Below are 16,269 nucleotides of genomic sequence, written 5' to 3'. Positions count from 1 at the left end.
AAACTATTCACATTCGCAAATGAACAAATGAAATGATTATATATAAATAAGCTGTGACCAATTTACTTACTATCCAGCTCCAGTATTTTTTCTGTCATTTTAATTATTAAAATTAGAAAACAGTTGTTTGTCAGCTGCTAGACTAGTTCAGGCTGTTGCACTAGTTTGGAAGCCTTGCGCAGCGTTATGACGCTCGTTCTGGGAACTGTGCAGGGCAGAAGCAACGTACTCTTCCTGCAGACTACAGAGTGCGCTGTGGGACGGTTCTTCACCATCCGTGTGATTTGCCACAGATATATGCAGGAAGGACGGTTTGCCTTAGGGTTTAGAAATAAGTGTGTCTTTGTGCTCATGATCTTAATATTCACATGTCTGAGACCAGGCAGAGGTCAGTGCTTGAAGCCTGGACCTGATTATGATCTCTGTCTGACCCCACGGACATCATCTTCTGCCCCTTTGGTTTCTGAAAGCAAAAATAGGTCTCCATCTGGAAACTCTTTAGATGATAATCTGAACTCTTTATGTCCATTATGGGACAGTTTGGAGGTATGCTTTATCACCCAATACTCTTCCAGGAACAAATTTGACATTAAGTCATACGCTGTCAGCGTGGCATGGTTCTCTGATGAAAATAATTACTAGAGGTTATGATTCTCACTCACAAATAAATATGGAAGTCCTATCTTACCCTATGTGTAAAAGCCACGCTGTCCTTTCCTATCCACAGATGTTATGGAGTCTGAATTACTGACAATACAGTACTTTTGTAGTGTCATTGACAAAAATAACTGCTATTTAGAATAAACCTTTAATCATAGTGGTGAGTCACCTACTTATAAGTTGCTCCTAAGCTCATAAGTGCCAGTTTAAACACTTTTTCACTAAACAGTACACAGTTATAGAAGGGAAATTATTTATAATCACACCATCCGGTGTCCCCCAGATGAAGACGCGTTCCCACTTGAGTCTGGTTCCTTTAAATTTTCTCAGGTAGTTTTCTGTGCTAACATTGCCTCTGGCTTGCACATTAGAGATACATTTAAAATTTATATCCGGATTTTCTGTTTGTGTTAAGCTGCATTGTGACACTGTCCATTGTTAAAAAGTGCTATACAAGTAAAACTGAATTTGATTGAACTGCCACAGGCGCAGTGTAACTTAACAATGTCAAAATGAATCCAGCAACGCCAACACCTGAGGAAATAATGATCTGTCGTCTTCTATCTTTTGCAAACATCCACTGATAGATATTTGGATATCATTTATCCTTGATAAATGTGTAATATGTCACTGGCATGATCAGTTAGTTCATACAGTTTGGTTATTTTTTGTTCAATCATTCATTCATTCTTTCATTCATTTTCTACCGCTTATCCGAACTACCTCTGGTTTGTTCAGTCATTTGGAATATAATGTTCAATCCAAACCTTTTAGTTTTTGACCATTTTTTGTTCTTCTCACTACAGTTTGAGTCATTTTAAAATTCACTCTCAGCTTTCTGTCATTTGCATACAGTCGTATGTAAAAGTTTAGGAACCCCTGACAATTTCCATGATTTTCATTTATAAATATTTGGGTGCTTGGATCAGCAATTTCATTTTGATCTGTCAAATAACTGAAGGACGCAGTAATATTTCAGTAGTGAAATGAGGTTTATAGGATTAACAGCAAAGGGGGAATATGCATCAGAAAGAAATTAGACAGGTGCATAAATTTGGGGACCCTTTCCATTTTGTTGATTTTAATACCTGTAACTACTTTGCACTGATTAATTGGAACACACAATTGGTTTGGTGGCTCATGAAGCCTTGAACTTCATAGACATGTGCATCCAATCATGAGAAAAGGTATTTAAGGTGGCCAATTGCAAGTTGTTGTTCTCTTTGACTCTTCTCTAAAGAGTGGCAACATGGAGGCCTCAAAACAACTCTCAAATGACCTGAAAACAAAGATTTCTCAGCATTATGGTTTAGGGATAGAATACAAAAAGTTATTGCTGTCAGTGTGAACTGTGAGGAACACAGTGAGGAACTGGAAGACCACAGGCACAGTTCTTGTTAAGGCCAGAAGTGGCAGGCCATGCAAAGGATGGTGAGAACGGTCAAAAACAGCCCACAGACCACCTCCAAAGTCCTACAACATCAGCTTGCTGCAGATGGTGTCACTGTGCATCGTTCAACAATTCAGTGCACTTTGCACAAGGTGAAGCTGTATAGGATCGTGATGCTAAAGAAGACTTTTCTGCACACACGCCACAAACGGAGTCGCTTGAGATATGCAAACGCACATTTGGACAAGCCAGCTTCATTTTGGAATAAGGTGCCGTGGAGTGATGAAACAAAGATTGAGTTATTTGGTCATAACAAGGGGCGTTATGCATGGCGGCAAAAGAACACAGCATTCCAAGAAAAACACTTGCTACTCACAGTAAAATTTGGTATAGGCTCTATCATGCTGTGGGGCTGTGTGGCCAGTGTCGGTTCTGGGAATCTGGTTAAAGTTGAGGGTCACATGGATTCCACTCAATATCAGTAGATTCTTGAGAATAATGTTGAGGAATCAATCACAAAGTTGAAGTTATGCCGGGGCTGGCTATTTCAACAAGACAATGACCCAAAACACTGCTCAAAATCTACTCTGGCATTTATACAGAGAAACAGGTACAATGTTCTGGATTGGCCATCCCAGTCCCCAGACCTGAATATCATTGAACATCTGTGGGGTGATTGGAAGCGGGCTGTCCATGCCCGGCAACCATCAAACCTAACTGAACTGGATATGTTTTGTAAGAAGGAATGGTCCAAAATTCATTCATACAGAATCCAGACACTCATTACAGGCCATAGGAGGCATCTAAAGGCTGTTTTTTCTGCTAAAGGAGAAATAACTAAATACTAAATATTGATGTGATTTTTCTGTTGGTGTGCCCAAATTTATGCACCTGTCTAATTTCGTTTTGGTGCTTATTGCACATTTTCTGTTAATCCGGTCGGCGCTGTTTCTGTTACTGTTTATTGTCTTTTGTGTATTACATTTTTTGTACCTTTTGTATTGTCTTGTAACTTTATGTCTGCACTGTTTTTTGTCCTGTGCTGTCTTTTGTCCTGCACTGTCTTGTTTGTCTTGTCCTGCACTGTTTGCACCAGGTTGCACAGTTGCACTTTATGTGGCTAAGACTACTTACATGTCCTTAGCCCTGTCTTTGTTTTATGTAGCACCTTGATCCTGGAGAAATGTTGTCTCGTTTCACCGTGTACTGCAACAGCTATATATGGTTGAAATGACAATAAAAGCTTCTTGACTTGACTTGACTTGACTAATCCAATAAACTTCATTTTCACTACTGAAATATTACTGCGTCCTTCAGTTATTTGATAGATTGAAATAAAATTGCTGATCCAAACACCCAAATATTTATAAATGAAAATCATGGAAATTGTCAGGGGTTCCTAAACTTTTGCATACGACTGTAATGTCTCCCCCTTTTCTTTGGTTGCCTTGCAGAGTTGTCACACTTCAGGTGAGTCACGAGGTTGTGTGGTACTGTTTGTAGTCATGACTTTTTCTGCTGTGGTTTTCTGAGCACACATGATACAGAATGAACACTGAGTCAGATTGTACTGAGACTTTAAGGTGTTAAGTCTCGTAAGTAACTCTGCGGTATTCTACTTGGTGACCACAACAGATATAGCTTCTCTCCAAACACCTTTTTAACAGGGCAGTTATTTCGGGTTTAATATCCAGTTTTTCTGAGTGTTGGTTAGCAATGCCCACTTCAGCTTGAGAAAGATCAGGCATGAATAACTCTTCTCTTCCTTCAGGTGCTTTGATATGGACCCGTATAGCCCTGTAGATTAGTGTCGACAGTGTATACACAAAGACAAAAAGAAATGCTAACGCACACAAGATTTCTTCTTTCCTCCTGTTGGCAGTCAAGCCGAAATACTGGATAATATAACATGTCATCTGTTGAGCTACGAGAACAATAGCAGCGCCGCGAGTTGCCTCATGGCAAATCTTTCCACTTTTCTGTCACAATAGCTGGAGACACAAATGAATTCAGTGAGTTTCCTGCCCTGGTCATGGCTGTTTTCCCTGCAACAATGTGCGTTTACAGATGGAAGAGCTCGGTAGCTTTTAGTGTAAATCATGCTTCACAGCTAGCAAGTGCCAGATAAGGTAACAGTTTAAAGACTCAAGATATTAAGAAACACTTCAGACATAAGTGGATTTTTTTTGTATTCTGTTTTTGTCTTTAACTCTTTGGTATCTCTGCTGCTGTATATGTATTTATCAATGTCTAGGATCCCTGGAAGGCTCCAGGAGTCAACAGAGATTTGCCAAACTTCTCCACAGAGTTTATTATTGCTGCCAGTAGTGCTCATCGGTCCGAGTTAGATAGAGTTAGCTAGCTACCATCATGGATATTTTGCCGTTACAACGGCCCAGGCTCAGGTTATCTACCCTGCTCTGGTAAACCAGGCTTCTAGCAGTTACTAGATAGTCTGGTATGTTTTGCCTATAAACATCACCAAGAACTGCTACTTTCACAGAAAGAGGCAATGTGATAGACAGCAGACGCTCAACAGACATTTTCCTGTAGCCCAGCGACGAGCACAAAAGGGCATTTCATTTATGCAAACCAAACCAGCAAAAAAAAGAAAATGGTGCACTGTGGCTGTTGTAAAAAAAAAAAAAAACTCGGACTGCAATAATGAATTCATTTAAATTGTCTGAATGTCACTGAAAATGCTTTCCTTTCATATCTTATTTAGTAGAATTTGCAAGATTACATGACCGCTAGTTAAAATATTTTTCTTTTTCGAAATAAAAGATTACCAGAAACAAGATCTTAAAAATTATCTACATGTATTTTCACACTATATACCTTACATGTTCTTGGTCTAATGGCCAAACATTTTGATAATTTCATGTGTTTATTTCTAGAAAGAATCAAAACGATCTGCTAATAGAAGCTTCATAACCTTCAAGACATTATCACTTGCCAAGATTTTTTTTATTTCTTCTACTTCTCACTGTCTTAAACCTTTTATAGACATGAGTTTCCTGACTTTTTTCGACAACACAGTGATTATATCTTGTTCTGAAAATCTCAAAATATTTTTTGTGTGTATAGAAGTGTAGCTGGTTAATCAGATTTCAGCCTTCAAGATCCTGAGGCCTGAAGAAAAGTGTACATGCTGAAACTCACACCTCCCAAACCTCTGACATCCCAAATCATGGCAGAGATTGAGTACGCCGTTTTGGTGAAAGCCGGATCTAATTTTTGAAAAATTATGCATATGGCATGGATAGGGATCAAGGAATCGTGCTTCATGTGATTGTAATAACAAAGCTGACAAAAATATTAAAGCATTCTTGTTGGCTGTGCCGTCTTGCTCGTTTCAGTCGGGATTGTTATCGTTAGATTATACTGTTTGTTTTTTCACCCTCTGGCTCTAAACAGTTGCTAAACGATCTGGATCTGTCATGAGGCTCTCAGCCACGTTGCACACAGAAAATGCAGCCCTGCTTGAGTTTACCCATCATGCTTCATTCTTCAACTCATATCAGATGCAATTGGAGAGTAATGAACTCTTTAGAACAGCATGCAGACGTGACGTTTAACGCGGAACTGAGGATGTAGATGAAGGCAAGACATCATTTGTGCAGATTGGACGATCCTGGATGTCCTTTAAATGGTAGCAGTAAGTTACAAAACAGTACTGAGGAAGAGTTATTGGTGTCCAACTGGTTGAGGGCCCTCATGGTCTGCTGGAAGAAGCTCCTAATCATTCTCTTTGTATTAACTTTTATGGAGCGGAAGAGCTTCCCTGAGCGCAACAGAAAAAAAAGTACATTGTTTGGATGGCTGAGGTCCTTCACTATCTTCCTGGCCTTGGTCCAGCAGCACTTGCTGTAGATGGACTGCATCGGAAAGCTTGTCTGTCCTGCTTGGTGTTATTCCCAAACCAGGTTGTGATGTTCCCTGTCTATGGTGCAGATTTAGAAGTCCTCAGCTCCTTTGAAGGAGTTCTGAAGTTCTTCAGGCATCTGAGATGCCAAAGGCCCTGTCAGGCCTTCCTCACCATGGTGTCATGTGAGATGTAGACACCAAGGAAACGGTCCTCAGGAAGCAAACTTCTATTGTTAATTCAGTTATTACTTTGTTATGTTTCAGTCTTCACATCTCAGAAGCCATTTTGGGTTATTTCAGTGTTCAACCTTTTCTTACAGAATGATTTTTGCCATTTATACAGCTCAAATATCTTTCCCCTGAGTAATTAGGGAAGGTGCTTCTCTAATGCTTTCTGTGGCAGAGTTGTTTTAAGTGGGATTACTTTAACATGTGCATCTGGGGCAATGTAATAATAACCAGTGTAGTTGGATTCTGGAGTGTCTGTATTCACCCTACGCTAATTGTTTAACTAAACCCCAACAGTATTTGGCATTACCCCTCCCTTGCCTTTAAAACAGATTCGGTTTCCTCACATACACTGCTATAATGTATTGCAAGGAAAAGTGCTAGTAGGCTTTTTCCAAGCTTCTCTGCAGAACCTGCCACAAACCTTCGGCTGTCACACAGATGAACACACTCAGGATATTGCAATCTGCCCTCTTCCTCATACATAAACTTACACAAGGCAATGATTGGCATGTGTAATTTTGATTGAAGAGGATGAGCTGTTAAGGATTAGCAGCACAAGCTAACCGTACTAGCTGTGTCTCGCATTGCAAGGTTGAATGCAGTCGTATTCTGAGATACATGATATTTAAACCTCAAAACATAGCATGCAATAAAAACTATTTTGTTCTTCAAAGAAAATAGCTAACATCAGGAAAGGTGTCAAACCTGTGCCATATCGAATATATCCTTGGGTATTCCCAATAAATATATATCCCTGATAAATATAACTGGAGCAGTGAAAAGAAAGGACTAACAATAGCTAGGTTAACTAGCTGACTAGCCTAGCCTGTACCGTGTCATTCTTTAGTCATGAATATGATTTGTCCAAAGTTCTGGAGGTCTTTGACATCTTTCGATGTCACCATCACCCTTCCCAAATTAGCTTATTCCAAAGTATTGTAGATGTTATGAGAGACTTTGTTTTAAATTACTTTAACAAACACCAAACTACGTAAATGCAATTAGTCGTCCAAGAACATTTTCCCCTCACAGATTTGGTTGCAAGATGACCTGTTTTCGGATGCTTTTAGAAAACTAGTTTGGGCTTGGTTAAGAGAGGATTTGAATGACATCTGCTCTTGTAGATGTAAAAGGAACAGATGTTCTTTTTGTCATCACTCAGAGCCTTTTTCAGTTTATGTTTATTCTTCTGAAGTCCTATCATTTTATATCTGAAGGCTGTTTTCATAACCCTTCATTTAAACACCTCCCTTCTCATTTACAGTAGTTTCCAGTTTAATTTGCCCCTCTCGGGTTTCCTGGAGCAGAAGCACCACACATGCAGGTTTTTCTCCTCGTGGGCGGTCCGTAGTGAATGACTGACAGGCAGAGACAAGTGGGAGGGCCAGGATTCAGAGTGGGCGGCCTTTACCTTGTGAAAGTTGCTGCAGTGTGTGGAGTGTGTCAGTGTGTCGGAGACCTGCCGTGTAGAGATCTGGTGTGTGTGTGCACATACACACACCACACATACATAAAAACACACATGCAGTCAAGTATTGGAACTACAGGATTAGCAGGACAATGAAGCAAGAGAGACAAAGTTTAGGAAGGACACATTTCTCACAGCATGGTGAGTCGGGGGTTTAACGCTGCTGTAATTTGGGGGGTTGAGCTGAGCTGTGCTGAGCTGTTAATGACTTTACCTTATGGGTAAATGGGGTCTAAGGGGGAGGTGTGTGTGTGTGTGTGTGTGTGTGTGTGTGTGTGTGTGTGTGTGTGTGTGTGTGTGTGTGTGTGTGTGTGTGTGTGTGTGTGTGTGTGTGTGTGTGTGTGTGTGTGTGTGTGGGGCCATGCGTTCACATTGGCTTCTATGTCCTTGGTGCAGGTAGCAGCAAAAATTTCATGTGGCTTAACTGAAGACTCAGCATAGAGTTTGCTGTGTGTGTGTGTGTGTGTGTGTGTGCGTGTGTGTGTGTGTGTGTGTTACTGCAGCTGTTCTTGTGTGCCATACTCTTTTCTCTAGACATTGGCATATGTCAGCAGAGGAATCACTCCTGCAGAGGAGTGTGTGTGTGTGTGTGTGTGTGTGTGGTATATGGCACAGTGACCATTTTAGCTTTTTTCTCTGTGGCTCTTGTCGTTCCCTTTAATGATTTCCTAGGTCTGTTCAGGACAAGTGTGAAGAACAGACAGAGGAGTGTCAGTGCTTTCTCACCTGGCAGCACAGTACTGTATGGTGCAATAACAAATGTTTTATCTTCACTTCCATCACCACATGACACAAAGAGTAACCCAGTAGCTGAGTTGCTCTAATGACCTGTACCAAACATGGACATGTAGGTGGAGCTAACAGTCAATTAGTACTGGACAATACGGTGCAGCGGTCTTCAGTATTATTGTCAACGAATCTTCCCATCAAGAACACTGCAAGATCTCTACAAGCTTTATATCATAGCCTTTATCACCCTGTAAAGCTCCTCTGTTCTTACTGGTGTAAATATGTACCCTGAACACAAGTGATAAGAAATGATGACACCAATTTACAACCTCCACTATCTCCTCCTACCTCCAAGTTTTTTTTTGTGATAGGTAACAGACACTTGCACCCATCATGTGGTTCAAACGAACTCTCTCGTCCGTGCTCGTGTACGGATTTCCGTTAGTACACGAAAAATGGCGATGCAGGTATCTGAACACTCTGCTTTTCTGTCTGTCACTTTCTGTTTTGAAAGAAAGCATGTGGATTTCATTTAGTCTCCTCTGTTTTCCAGAACTTTTAGTTGACATTGAACTGAAGCCTGGAAAAAAGGGGGGAAAAAAAGACAGAAACATTTAGAGACTGCATGTGCACTGCCTGCATGTACTCGTGGTGGTATTAATACACTGATGAGTGCATTAATCAGTGTAACTCAGGGTAATAGACTCAGAAGCCTCCATAGAGCCTGAGGAAACACTGCAGTCTTGGCCCTTTACAACTAAGAGGAACTAAATAGAAACAAATGCTTCTATAAAGTCGGGGTCTGAGTTTCATTCAGGCCCGAGCTGTTTCTCATGAAGTCACTGCCTTTAAATAGGCTTCTTTTGTTCAGCGCTGCTTTTGATTTGCCTTCTTTTTTTAGACGGATTTTGTACGTGATTTTAGCACAGTCTCCGACTCGTAACTCAATCCAAATTGCGTTCGGCTGAGGTGGTCCAAGGGCCAATGGGTTATCGTGTGAATGTTTGAAGACTTGGTATTTTGGGCATTGTGTGTGTGTGTGTGTGTGTTTGCTCAGAGGACAGAGATAAGCGGTCTGACTCTGATCTTCAGGTGGAGGTCATGTGATCAGTGTTACTGGTTAACACTTCAGAGAAAAGTCTGTGAATGGGAATATTTTTACTTCACTGATGAAGAAATTGCTAGTCAGGAATGATTGAGAACTAGAGGAAAAAATGGCACGCAGAGCGTATTTGTAATGGCAAGCACTGTTTAGAGCACAGGCATGTGTTTGTCAGTGCAGCCCTGAGTGATTGAGCCATTTAGCCTGTGTGTGTACTGTATGTGTATATATATATGTATGTATATGTGTGTGTGTATGTTTGTGTGTGGGAGTGTAGCAGAAACCTAACAGAGCCGGTTTCGTGAGTTTTGGATTTTGTGAAGTGTGTGTTTGTGTGTGTGTGTGGTGCAGTATAGTTGTGTGATGGGCTGCTGTTTATTTTGCTGTGCTGGAGGAATGTTCTCGATCAGAGCCGCTCAGTGCAGCGTGTAAAGTGTGATTATGTTTCCCTCTCAGTTTCCGCTCAAAAATCTACCATTCATAGTGTGCCGGAGAGGTGAAGGGGTGAATAGATACGATCGGACAGGAAGCCGTGCATTTTTTTTGTGCGTGATGTAGCGCCATGGTTTCAACAACATTCAATTTTGTTAAAGCATCAATCTAAACGATTCCTAGATGTTCCTGGATTATTTTGATGTCCTATACAACCTCTCACTTATTGGGTACAGTGACATTTTTTGGGCAGCGGTGGCTCAGTGGTTAAGGCTCTGGGTTACTGAGAAGAAGGTCAAAAGTTCAAGCCCCTACATCACCAATCTGCCACCCTTGGGCCCTTGAGCAAGGCCCTTAACCCTTGCTATATCGCAGCTGACCCTCTGCTCTGACCCTTGCCTTCTAACAAGCTGGGATGTGTGAAGAAAAGAATTTCACTGTGCCTTAATATACAAAATGGGACATTTTTTTTTCCCTTCTAAATAAGCAGATATTGTTGTTGATCCTGGTGAGCGTGTGTCACTATTACAGTTAGCCTCCCTGCCAAAGATACACACACAGAGCTTAGCACACAACATTTAAATCAAACTTACCTGTGTACATCGTATCATGGAGTGTAGGCTGTACATTTATGTTATGATGCACATCGACAAGCGATCAGCACCTTATGACGCAGTACATGCTATATGGTGATTATGTGATATATATGACCACTGCAATGCAAGTGACCTTTAACATTTTACTATATTAAAACAAGGCATGCCACAGATACAGTATGCAGCGATGCAAAGGCAGTGCTATTTTTGAATACATCCTGCAATGCTATTCTGTGTGTAATCTTGGAGCATGATGTCGGGATGCGTCACGCAGCAAAAGAGCAGGGTCTCTTTACTGACGAGAGAGAGAGAGAGAGAGAGAGAGAGAGAGAGAGAGAGAGGGTAATATCGATCGAGAAGTTTAGAAGATATGTGGCATTCAACTAAAACAAAACAAAAAAGCTCCTCACTCATCTTGTCTTCTTGGGACGATCCTCTCTTCTCTCTGCTCTTGACTGAGAAAAACAAGGTGACTGCCAGCATGAACTATAAATAAAGTAGCACTGCTTATTTTGTATATTTTTTTTGCTGTAGATCAATTGTTATACAGACAAATATTGTTAAATCTGACTCAAAATACTGAGGTTAATATGCAAGTAAGTCACATCAGAGTTAGTTGGTTGGATTGTTGCTAACAAGATGAACATGGAGGCATAGAGGTCCAATAACAGGACAAGGTCTAAGGTGGGAAGCTTGTTTTGTTTCACATCCAAGACACAAAAACCGTTTCTTAAGCTGTCTATCAATGATGTCAAACACACACACACACACACACACACACACACACACACACACACACACACACACACACACACACACACACACATTTTCTGCTGCTTTTTATGTAAAGCTACATTTATTCACACAATGTTTAATCAATGTCATTTCAATACATCCATTAATATAAGAAACTGCCCCTGGTGTTACATTAATCCTGGGTGGAACACTAACTTCTCTACTTTCTTCTACCATGCAAAGATTTGTGATATTCTTTTCAAAATGCAAATTTGTTTGTCTGTTCAGAGGGTGTCAGATTGCATGAGGAAACTGAATTAAGTATCGTACGTCACTCGATGTAACTCCTTGACAAATCGCCAAGACCCTTATAGGTTAAATCGGGTCTCTTCAACAAGGGAAAATAAAATCTTTGCAGACTTTTTGTGACCCTCTTGGCCTGGAGCTTTAAAGAACAGATAAAAGTTTATGAGCTCTGTAACAGGGATTGAAGGGACTAAAGCAAGAGCTCGTAGTAAAGAGAGCTCGAGCTGGTACGACACATTATTGACATCTTGAGTGCCTCGTGGTTTGTGATAACCGTTACATACTGTATACAGTGATAAAGACCAAACCCCCAGTGACACAAATGCAAACACAATAAAAGCAAAAAAACGGCAAAGAGAAATTGGGTATAAATTTATATAGCGAGAAATCGCATAACTGAACCGCATAGAGTAAAGACTGTGGGCTCTAAGGGATCCCAAACATAAAATTACACCAGGGTTAATGCGCTCATTCATATATGTTGTTTGTTTCTATGGTAGTATCTCATGCAGCGTTTATAGTGTTTGAATGCTTATGATTTGTGTTCAGGGGGGCACAGTGGCTTAGTGGTTAGCACGTTCGCCTCATACCTTCAGGGTTGGGGGTTCGATTCCCGCCTCCACCTTGTTTGAGTGGAGTTTGCATGTTCTCCCCGTGCCTTGGGGGTTTCCTCCGTGTACTCCGGTTTCCTCCCCCGGTCCAAAGACATGCATGGTAGGTTGATTGGCTTCTCTGGAAAATTGTCCGTAGTGTGTGTGTGTGTGTGTGTCAGGAAGCTAAAATGGTCCTTGGTCCTGTTTAAACTAATACAACTCATGTAAACCCAGACCTAGCTCAAGCCCCTAATGCTTACCTCTGTGTTGTGCCGCTCAACAGACCAAACCACACAGGCCAGCTTTTTTTTTCTGCCAACAGAAAACAGCAGAGTTAGACTTTATCCATCTCTGGCACCCAGCCTCTTGCTGTGTGAATAGGCTTTAATGCTAATGGGCTAGTTCTGGTGTTCTGTTGTTTGCTCTAAAGAGCAAGCATTCCAACTTACGTAGATGGTTTATCATCCTCCGGTTAATTTAGACTACAGGTTTGAGTTTCAGAGATACTGATTAAAATTAGCTGAGATTATTTTGAAAAGGCATTCCAAGCAGTGGAGACTGTAGTAGTGTCTGTTTGTCTGGTATGAAGCAGGTCATTTTTAAATGCCATCTTTATTTTCTCCTTTTCATGCCATTTTATTTATAGAATTACGGAAACCTCCAGCGATCGGATCACAAGACCGATATCTGTTCACACCCAGCTAGTGAGTGTGTCTCCAGCGCATCTTCACTGACCACACACGATCGTGTTTCATGACTAGAGAAGGATGCCAGATGTTACAAATGCAACACGACACCGCCTCGAAAACAGCCCCAGCATTCACACAAACTCAGATGAATTGGATAATTAGTCACTGGACAGTATTTCATGATGAATTTTGAGGTATTCAGGATGAAAGGGTCACTCGCTGTACTGTCAGTAGGAGACTGTGCAGCTTTTTGTGTATCCTTTGCTCAGCTGAACACGTCTCATGTGCTTTTCATCAGTCCTGCAAAACGGAAAGGAGCTCTTAACTGAATGCAGGCAGTGTTTGGGCATTTCCTCAACACATATACAGTTCCCACATTTACAGCACTAATGAAATTGCCCGCGGTGCACAAAACTATAAACTCCAGAGTTCACACTTGTGATGACATTGTGTAGAGTGTTTATGGTTTTTGAAAGCAAATGCATTTAATGTCCCGCACATTATCATTTTATATACACTGACAAAATCTAAATATTTCCCTTACAAACTTTCGACACTATTTTAAAGCCCAACATCAAGATCATGATTGGACATTCAAAAAGGGACATAGATCATACATCTGATGGTTGTCAAACATCTCTGGAGAAATATGTTAAACAATGTTGAACACACACGCCGGAGCGATCAAAGCTTTTCCGAGCTCTAAAGAATATCAACAAGGTCACGTGCTCACAGCGATGCGCTCCAGCTGACATCCTCAGCCAACATGCTTAAAGCAGGCTTTTTAAGAGCTGAGTCATCAAACCGCTCTTTCCTCCCCCTCTGGCTGATCAATAACTTACCGAGGATGGTTTAAACTCATGGGAACGTTCGAGAAGTCGATAAATCGACTTCAAACGGTTTGCTACGTATTTAAGGATTCTTTTATTTTTTTTTGTGTGTTCTTTTTATACCTGATTCACACCAGAAACGTGACATGTCAGTTTCACACCTTCAGCATTTTTCCAATTTCCAATTGAAAACGACAAGCTTGTGTTTTGAAGTATCTGGTTTACATAACGTCGTCTGTAAGAGCCGAACAGTTTCCGAAGTGTTTTGCTGCTTTGCCATTTTCCATATGCACACGGATTCTTTGTAACCACAGACTGGGTTGGTAAAGGCAGCTAACACATTATAATATTTGGTAATACTACAGAGTTTTGCTTAAATCTATTTTCTGTACAGCAGATTAGAAATGTAAAGGAGGCTAGATTGGAGTCAAAAGACGTAACGTAGATCTTTCCAGAATCAACCGTTCGGAAGTCGATGATTTTCAAAATGTCTGCGTTTCTATGTCATTGCACTCATTGACAACCAAACACACTTTCTAACATGGTTTCGATTAAATGCAGCGTTCTTGGGAAATGTACAATAAACATACCAAGTATATTTCGTCTACAGCCTAAATTTAAGCCTGAAACATCATCTTTATGGACATTAAGAAGGGTTATGTATCAGTTCAAACCTGGAGAATTGCGGATAGACGAACACAAGGGAGTTAGAGAAGCAACAAAACCAGTGGAGAAGCAGAAAAAGCCAAAGACAGGTGGGGATTTGTGCTTTTAGTGCAGCGCATCTCTCCTTTTACCAGCCGAAACTGAAAGTGTCGGTTAAGTTGAAATGTCAATGACCTGAGAGGGCTGAAATTGCAAGTAACAATGAAGTTATCCTCTATAATCAACACACATTTGTCTAATTTACACTTGGTTGGTTTGACTGATGGCCAAGCTGAATGTAGTGAATTATGAATATTATTATACTCACTTCAGTTTTTATTTCCCTATTAGAGACATGCATTGATTTTGCATGCTTATTGGAGAAGTTACTCAGCGGTTAAGTTGTTGGCCTCCCTGAAAGGTCGTGAGTTTAAGACTCTTCATCCTCAACTAGTTAAAGAAATTAAATAAATAAGTTTCATGGCATCTTCCGACTGCCGTACATTTTAGTACCAGATTAACATTTAGCCATGTTCACTAATTTTGAACAACGACACTAATACATGTTCTTAATTCTAATCTTATTTGATTTTGTAAAGAAAAACTTTTTTTGTAAAGGTAAACATTTTTTAAAAACGTGTATAAACATTGGCGCATCGGCCCAATAATCCATTTTTGGCTACACATTTCCTGAATGTGTGTTTTTCTCTTTTCTTTTTCTCTGGACTAGACCCTATTTGGGAGTTATGCCTGTGGTAGCAGGAAGGGTAACTGTGTGCGAGTGAGGGTAGGACATCAGGAAGTAAGCCAGCTGTTTGATGTTTTGATGAGCAGTTTCAGGCAGTTAAGTGTCTGTTTCACCCGAACAGGAAGTAGGGCAGATCCAACATGGCTGACAGTGGATGACCTTTCCACTTATCAGGAGCTGTTGAGTTGTGGACCAGAGGTTGTGGTGTTGTGTGGTTATGTTCTCAACCAACATGAGGACACCAGGTTACACACAAATACTAGAAATGTCCTAATGAATAGAATTATTTCTTTCTCTCCCTCCCTCTCCTCTCTCTCTCTCTCTCTCTCTCTCTCTCTCTCTCTCTCTGTGTCTCTCTCTCTCTGTGTGTGTCTCTCTCTCTCTCTGTGTGTGTGACACGCACTCTCTCTCTCTCTCTGTCTCTCTCCCCTCTCCCCCCCCTCGCTCTCTCTCCTCTCTCTCTCTCTCCTCACACTCTCTCTCTCTCTTCCTCTCCCTCTCTCCCCCCTCTCTCTCTCTCTCTCTCTCTCTCTCTTCCTCTCCCTCTCTCCACTCGACAGACAGCTGGCTCATTCTGTCACTCGGGTTGGGGTGAAAGGTTGGATCCCTTGTGATCTCCCTCCACATTATGTGTGGCGTTTGTCCTTGTATGTGCTCATGTGCCTGTCAGGCAGAACACTCTGTGTGTTACATCTCACCTGCCAGGGATGAGCATTTCTCTACCATCTGAGATTATTTGCATGCTTCTGCACATTTTGCAAAAGATTCCTGCCAGTTTTGCCGAACAGTTCACACATGATTTGCATCTTAGGATGTTGAAATATAAATAAATATGAAGTGTTTTTTCCTGGATGCACTTTGTTTGGGGAGCTTGACACAACAGTCACACACGGATCTGCTTCCAGACAAACTCTAGCATTGATCTTATATAGCATCATTGCTACCAGAAAGCGCTTCTGCCATGAATTGACACAGCGTTCCATGTGTTTTTGGGATCCGATTGACATTTTTTGAGGTGTTTCTGAGCTGCAAAGCAGAAACGGCAGCTGTAGAGCTCTTAATATTTGGACAGATCTCTGTGTTCTCTGTAACCAGGTTATGTCTCATCTTTATTCACGCCGTATATCTATGAGACCTTTAACTTTTTTGCTTTGTGGCCTTTTTAGCATGTGAGTTGTAAACTATCCCAAACCAAACCACAAACAAAACTGGTTTAAAATTGGATTTGGACTTATAGGTGTGAAAACA

The 16,269-nt window shown here is 41.0% G+C and overlaps 1 protein-coding gene across 5 annotated transcripts in view; it reads left to right on the top strand.

Annotated features, from left to right (window-relative positions):
• Window positions 1-16,269, top strand: part of plekhg4 (pleckstrin homology domain containing, family G (with RhoGef domain) member 4) — an 85,149-nt gene that overhangs the window by 18,788 nt on the left and 50,092 nt on the right. The window contains exon 1 of one of the 5 annotated variants that reach the window (XM_047815570.1): window positions 7,581-7,757. The exons of the other annotated variants lie outside the window; for them this stretch is intronic. Coding sequence (XP_047671526.1) covers window positions 7,755-7,757 — 3 coding nt within the window. The 5' untranslated portion in view covers window positions 7,581-7,754. Of the gene's footprint in view, window positions 1-7,580; window positions 7,758-16,269 lie in introns of those variants that run through there. 5 annotated transcript variants of the gene reach the window in all.

This window comes from Tachysurus fulvidraco, chromosome 1 (assembly GCF_022655615.1).
Source record: "Tachysurus fulvidraco isolate hzauxx_2018 chromosome 1, HZAU_PFXX_2.0, whole genome shotgun sequence".
NCBI classification, from domain to species: Eukaryota; Metazoa; Chordata; class Actinopteri; order Siluriformes; family Bagridae; genus Tachysurus; species Tachysurus fulvidraco.
The sequence above is the reverse complement of the archived record's forward strand: the minus strand, read 5'-3'. Positions and strand labels throughout refer to the sequence as shown.